The 7,098-nt window shown below is 45.3% G+C and overlaps 1 protein-coding gene across 1 annotated transcript; it reads left to right on the top strand.

Moving 5' to 3' along the window:
* Positions 1–205: 205 nt before the first annotated feature.
* Positions 206–6,850, top strand: CABLES2 (Cdk5 and Abl enzyme substrate 2; the record flags this gene model as incomplete). The annotated part of the gene is made up of 9 exons (XM_010141064.1): positions 206–277; positions 454–546; positions 1,239–1,316; positions 2,751–2,859; positions 3,496–3,661; positions 3,926–4,029; positions 4,317–4,423; positions 5,676–5,880; positions 6,311–6,850. Coding segments are annotated over 9 exons (1,075 nt in total), but the record flags the coding sequence as incomplete, so codon positions are not given.
* Between the last annotated feature and the right edge of the window lie 248 nt (positions 6,851–7,098).

Below are 7,098 nucleotides of genomic sequence, written 5' to 3'. Positions count from 1 at the left end.
GTATGAATGTTTTTCAAGGGTCCTAGAGGGGAAGACAAGTTCTTGGCCTTTTTAGGGATTTCAAACTGTTAGTTAAGCTCTCTTCCAATAAAATAATCCAAAACCCTGCCATTTGTCCTAAGAGTTCATAGATCTGTTGCAGTTCATAAACTCGGAGGCCATGAACTAATACTGTTCACTCTTCGTGGTGTTGTACATTTTACAGAAGGCGTTTTATCTCCCAGCGCTGCTCTCTAGACTTTTTAGAAGACATAGTGGAATATGCCAGTGTACGAAGGTACTTTTTTCAAAAGCAGCATTAATCTCAACTCGTTGCATGCAGTCCTCTCCTCCCTCCACCCTCTTCCACGCCAATATCTGAGGTCCTGCATGCTAGTGCTGCCATCTGATCATACAACTGGCATGGCTGGTTTTCAGAGCACTCAAGAGATGCTGGTTTTTTTATAATTGCAGAACCAAGCATATATCTGGGTCTCCAAGACACAAAACTTTGAAGAAGATGCACTTCATCAAGAACATGAGGCAGTATGACACCAAGAACAGCAGGTAACTTCTGGAGGTCAAGGAGCCTCCCGCGCTCGGGTGAAGCAGGATGTGCTCAGCCGTAGACTCTGGTTCGATGCCATAATCCATTTAATATCAGTGACAACAGGGTGATGTCTTGGGGTCTCGTTGGTTTTATACATCTGTCGAAGGCAGTAGGTGCTCATATCTGCAGCAATATTCTGATGGTTCTGCCATTCTACTTTGAGGAGGTTAAATTGTTCTCTTCTAACACTCTCCGTATCTCTAGCACACAGTGCTTAGAGCTGAGGAGGACTTAAGGAGACTGGCTTGTAGTTGCTGGGCAGAAGAGGAGGAGGAGGCTGCATTCATATTTATTTTTAATAGAGGTGTGAGACTACATCTAAATGTAAAACATTATCTACATCTTCTCACAAGGTTTATGTAAAAATTACATAAATACATCTATTTAAAGACTAGGAGCTCCTCTGAGGAGTCCCCAAGGTGATGGCAGTTACTGAACCCTGGGTTTTGATACAGAGCTTGGCTCTAAGGACCTGCAGGGTCAGAATGAAACCTCTGCTCTTGTGCTTTTTCTGAAAACATAAAACCTACAGCAGTATCTGTAACTTTTAGAGCAATTTAAGGGGATTTCTGTGTTCACGTTACATTGAAAGCTGCTTTGTAACTTCTGAATCTTGGTTCTTACCCTGACCTTTCCCCCTCTCTTACAGGATAGTGTTGATCTGTGCTAAACGAACACTGTGCGTGGCTTTTTCTATCCTACCTTACGGGGAGAGTTTACGGATCAGGTGGGTCACCTTCGCTTTGTGAAACATCTGGTCTATCGCTTGCAAAAGACCTTTTCAAACAGGTATGGTTGGTGTAGGTCTCCTGATGTGAAGGAGGTGAACTTACCATTTATGTCTAAGGACAAGAGCTTACTATCAGAACAGTAGAATGAGACATAGCCACAGTGCCAGAGTGTTCCTTCAAACTCCAAGAGAAAAACTCCAAGTGGAAAAGGTGAACTTCCCTTCAGGTGTTTATTCATGTTTTAAAGCACTCATGAAATCCCCAAAACCAGCTTTGAACAGATGATGTGGCTTGTTGCTGTGCGGCATTGCCCGTACTCCTGAAGTGGTCAGAAATCAACTGTCTTTAGTGCAGCACTCAAAGGTGTCGGCAAAAAGCATCCAGAGCATCAGGGAAGGATGCTGCTGCCTTCACTGGAAACCTTCGAGATTTTATAGTGAAGTTATTTCTAAATAAGTTTAGAGGTGCTCTTCTGTTTTTCGGCACTAAGCCATGAATGTCCCTATTTGCAATCTAAGAAAAACAGAAACAGTTTAGACTGATTGAAACTGCTTTTAGTGTCTGTAGTAGATTTTTGTGCCGACATCAGTATGGTCATTTAGGAGAAACAATCTGCTCATCGGATTTCCCTGCAGCTTCGCTCAGTCCCACCTGAGGTCTAAGCTGATTCTGTGAAGGTCTGTGATCTACAAATATACCATAGAAAAAACTAATTTTATTCTAAGCCACATTTGGCAAAGCAATTGTGTTGTCACTTCTGTCCTGTGCATAACTTACGGACGAAGGAAACGGATGTTTAGTAGTGGGAATGGTATTGTGTGCACATAGACTCACTGTAAAAATAGTTGATGGGAAAATGTTCTCTCACTTCACAGAAAAGCAGCAAGGTCAGTGGAGCTGCTCTAGAGCAGTTCTGAGCACTGTGCTGTTCTGGTGGGACAGTGCTTTAGCTGAAAGCTGATTTTTCACGTGGGGAATATAGGTGACAAGGCTGCCTGCTGCCTCCACCGAAGCAGAGTTCTGCCAGCAGCCTTTATTCTTGATTTGAGTTTGTGTGGAGGAATTGCAATTCAAAGGCAAGTTTCTAATCCTGGAAAACTAGTCACATAAATCATGTCTAAGTGTTTGAGCACGACCTTGTTAGGAATGGTATGGTATTATTCAGACTATATAAAAAAAATAACAGTTTACTTTTGATAGGTATATTGGTACAGATTTGAGTGAAAATGAGATGAAATCTGATTCTTTGGTTTTTGAAAAGAGCAGTTAAAAATTGATACTTTCTTGGAGGTGGGCTTGAGGGATTGCCCTGTTCCCACAGAGAACTCTGAGCTGGTGGCTGTAGTTAGTGGATGGACCTGCTGTTTACCAGAGGGGAAGCTGGGCTTGTGCTGTGTTTTATAATAGGACACTTTCATATCTGTGTTTAGCGATCTAAAAATGGAAGGACAGAAGCAGCGACATCCTTCTGGGGGAGTTTCAGTCTCCACTGAGATGGTGCTTGGACTGGAAGGAGTGGAGCTTGGTGCTGATGGCAAGGTAAGGAAATATTTTCTTTTTCTCCCTTCTTGTTTTATAGTGTCATCGACCAAACCACTGACCAGAGCAGGGGACAGCAGTTGGGGAGGCTGACTGCTTTCACCCAAGGACCCGTTTCATGCTGGGGCAAATCACTTTGATTTATGCAGTGCTTTTCCATCCATAAAGTGAGAGATGGGACTTTTCAGAGCAGTGGAGATTTGTGTAGATCCTTAGTTTGCAATGTTTGTCTTGTGATAAAGCATCTTCTGAGGAGGCTATTGAAGCCTGTGATCACTTCTGCCTCCAATCCTGGAGAATGCATTTGATTCCAGTATCTCAGGCAACATGTGAGTGATGTTTTGATAGAAATACGGGTGAAATTTATACCCCTTTAGTTAAATTTATGTACTGCCAGAATTTTACTGATGTGATTCTCCCCTTTTCATTGCTACCTCGCCAAATCTTCTACAGCACTTCAGTATGGAAGTTGTGGAAGCAAGGCTTTCCTCATCCAACTTCTCCCTTTCCTCCTGTCCCACAATTTCAAGTTCCTCACTCCCAAAGACAAACTCCAGGTGGAAAATCCTAGAAGTCAGGAAATAAGCTTTTGAGTAAGTTTTGCCCTATAACTGCTACAACTCTCCCTTCTTCAAGGTTGTGTCCTATGCAAAATTCTTGTATCCGACCAATGCCCTCGTTGTTCGCAAAGCCGACAGCCATAGTGCTGTCCCCTCATGTCGAGCCAGTGCTTCCCGGAGTCTTCCTGGATCCAGATACAAACCTGTGACAGCAAAAACGATACCAGCGGGAACAGACATGGGTAAGGACAGCCGCCAGCTTTGTCAGCCCTTGTGCACACAGCAGAAAAGCTTGAAAGGAATATATGGAAGGAGCTGGAAGGAGCCTGGGTTTAGCACAGCCTAGTAAGGAAGGCAACGCAAATACGTGACTGTAGCTGCAGATTGCCTGTACCGTGGGATCTGCCAAAGGGCTCAATGTTTGCTCTTTGAAAACATTTTTAAAGAGAACAGAGAATTGAAAGATCTGTATCTTGTGACCTAATGTGCTTTCTTCGTTCCATCAGGAAGTGAAGCTGGGGAAGCCGCAGAGTATGATCCAAATCTTCTGGATGATCCTCAGTGGCCCTGTGGAAAACACAAACGTGTTCTCATCTTTGCCTCTTACATGGTGAGTTCTCCCTCGGCCTCAAGCCGAGGATTTGGCGGGGTTTGTACACAGGACCAGCCTGACACATGTCTCCATGTTGTCATTTCCCTCTTGTAAGCAAGTAGTTATGGCCTAAGACTTGTCTGCAGTTGAGAGTCAACGTGGTCTGTTATTTAGGACATAACAGAAACGGTAGATGGTGAACAATAAAACTGGAGTTTGCCTTTGCATTGGTGTCTTTGGAAGGCTTGTTTGGCTGTCAGTTCTGCTCTTAGAAGTGATGATGTATTTTGCCTCCTGTGTTCCAGACTACAGTCATAGAATATGTGAAACCCTCGGACCTTAAAAAGGATATGAATGAAACCTTTAGAGAGAAGTTTCCTCATATCAAGTTGACCCTGAGCAAAATTAGGAGGTAAGAAAGAAGGATTGAGAAATGAGAACATCATCTATACTGTACAAGGCTGCTTTTATCTTCCACTTGTTGGGAGCAAATACTAGATCTATTAATAGTGTATGTGATTAAACACTAACCTCTTGTTGCCACTTGAGCTGACTGTAGGGTGACAGCCCTGTACAGGAATGTTTAGGATGCCGAGAAAGGGTAACAGTTGGTTTTCATAGTCCCACCTCAACAGGTTTTCTCTCAGCAGCTGTGGTGTCTGAACACGCAGAGCCAGTTATCAGTGAAGCAGCATTAACCTTGAAACAAATACTGGTAACCGGATCGTGTGGCTGCAGTGCGGCCTGCTCTGACTGGTTTGTCTTTCTAGACCCTCTGGCTATTTTTGCCTTTCATTTACCAGATCTCACTGGTGACCACGGACTCTAGGGTGAGGAAGAGTGAGTCTGGGGAGCCTCAGTCCCTCCATCCTGTGGAGGCAGGAGATGCGTGGTTGCTCCTTCAGAGAGCTGTATAATCTTGCTGGTGTTACTGGTGGTTAGTGCAATCGGGGCTTCTGAAGTAGCTGGCTTAAACACGATTCTGCTGAATCACCAGAGCTATGTGGAGGCATGAAGTTAAACACCTTATAGATGTGTACTCAGCCCCGAGTGGGAGGCTTGCTCAGGCAGAGCCTGCGTTCTGCCAGTGTCCCGCATGCTCCTCTTTGTAGCTGTTGAGTAGTGTGTTTGCGCAGAGATCTTGTCGGTGTAGCATAGGTGGCAGCCGTGAGTGGTAGCACCCACCGTGAAGTCTGCCTTAGCACTGAGGTGAAGGGCTGGCTGCTGCGGCAGGCGTGGAAACCTGTCTGCCTTCCCCCTCAGACCCGACTCTTCCAGAGGCATGTTGTAGACAGGGCTCTGCGGTGTCTGCTGTGATGCGGTAGGTCAGGGTGGGTCGCTCTTACGATGTGAATCATGAACCAGTTTAGGAGGCGGGAGGGAATCGTACAGCAATAGCGCGTATGTCAGTGAGGCAGCTCAGCCCCTGGTGCTTACGGGCGGACTGAGGAACTGTTCTTCCACAGGAGATGCTGTCGGCCAAGTTAAATCCGTTTGTGCCCCAGCTTGCTGCCAGCTGGACTTCTCCAGTCTAGGATAATATCGTCATGGTTTCCCAAACAGGAGCCTTGCCCATATGCTCTCCTGAGTTGCTGTGCTGCAGTTCTCCAAGAGCACTTCACAAGAGCTGTCATGTTTCAGAGGGTGTCTTTTCCTGTTCCCAGTTTAAAGAGGGAGATGCGGAACCTGAGTGAAGAGTGCAATCTGGAGCCAGTTACTGTCTCCATGGCTTACGTTTACTTCGAGAAGCTCGTCCTCCAAGGCAAACTCAACAAACAGAACCGCAAACTGTGTGCTGGTGCTTGTGTCCTGCTTGCAGCCAAGATCAGCAGTGACCTCAGGAAGCATGAAGTTAAACACCTTATAGATGTGAGTACTGTGAGACTTGTTCCAGGTGCTGTCAGAACCTCTCTCTAGCTCACAGAACAAGACGAAGATTCAAGCCAAGATTTTTCAGCAGTGCACACCTGCATTTAAGACCGATTCTTTCCGTGAGTTTTATGTCCCATTAGAGCTCTTTTAATTCGTTAAAGCCACCTGACTAGTGCAGTCCTGCTGTGAGGCTATTTTTGCACTTGCTGTTTTCAGGCAAACACACGCCACCGTTGTGTGGGTGTCGCAGCTGAGCTGACGAGCTGGTTTGCTTGTCTGATCCCTGGCTGCTCCATGGGTACAGCCCTGGCTGTGCATCACCTACTCCTGGTTTATGCTGACTTAATCTAACTGTGTGTTGGTAGCTTGTGGATTAACAGATTCTTTCTCTCCCCCCACCCCTTTTTTTTTTTTATTACTATCATAGAAACTAGAAGAGCGCTTCAGATTCAACAGGAGAGATCTCATTGGTTTTGAATTCACCGTCTTGGTAGCTCTGGAACTGGCTCTCTATCTTCCTGAAAACCAAGTTTTACCTCATTACAGACGGCTCACACAACAGTCTTGACCAAAGCTGCGCTCTAGATGACAGCCCATGGCGCCAGGACTCGCCTCGCTGAACGCTGCTGGAGGAGCTGCCGCCATGCACACCCGCACGGCCACAGCTCGTGGAAGCCCCCGGTGTTGTTGAACTGTCGAGGGGGGCATTGCAGACACGTGCGCCAAGTCAGGGGGATGGTACGAGAAGAGTTACTGAACTTTATTTTCTCTTGGACATGGAAAGCACAAACATTCACCAGTCAGCTGTCAGGGCTGCTCATTATTCCTTATTTATCTTTTTGGTTTTTCCAGAACTGTTCTTCCCTATGAAGAATACTATGGTATTGCTTCATTTTTTTTTTTTTTTTTTTAGCCTTTACTGTATTCCTTGAGACTAAAGGAAGCATCACTTCCATTCCAGTGCACCACAAAGCTCAGATGTTTCTAAGAATCGTCTCATATTCTTACATTAATGAAATGCATACTTTATTTTTTTTAAAGACGTGCCTAAAACTGGCTGGTCCAGTACCAGCGCTTTTTAAGTTAGTTCTGTTCTTTTGTGGGGAATCCTAAACTTGTACAGCTGTTGATCCTTTACCTGCATTGGCCTTGCATACGAGGAAAACAATTCCAGTCTATCTGCACTAATGATACGCAGGGCATCTGTTCTCTGCT

The sequence above is a fragment of the Buceros rhinoceros genome, unplaced genomic scaffold (genome assembly GCF_000710305.1).
Source record: "Buceros rhinoceros silvestris isolate BGI_N320 unplaced genomic scaffold, ASM71030v1 scaffold14848, whole genome shotgun sequence".
In the NCBI taxonomy this organism is placed as follows: Eukaryota; Metazoa; Chordata; class Aves; order Bucerotiformes; family Bucerotidae; genus Buceros; species Buceros rhinoceros.
This window is presented reverse-complemented; position numbering and strand designations above follow the sequence as displayed.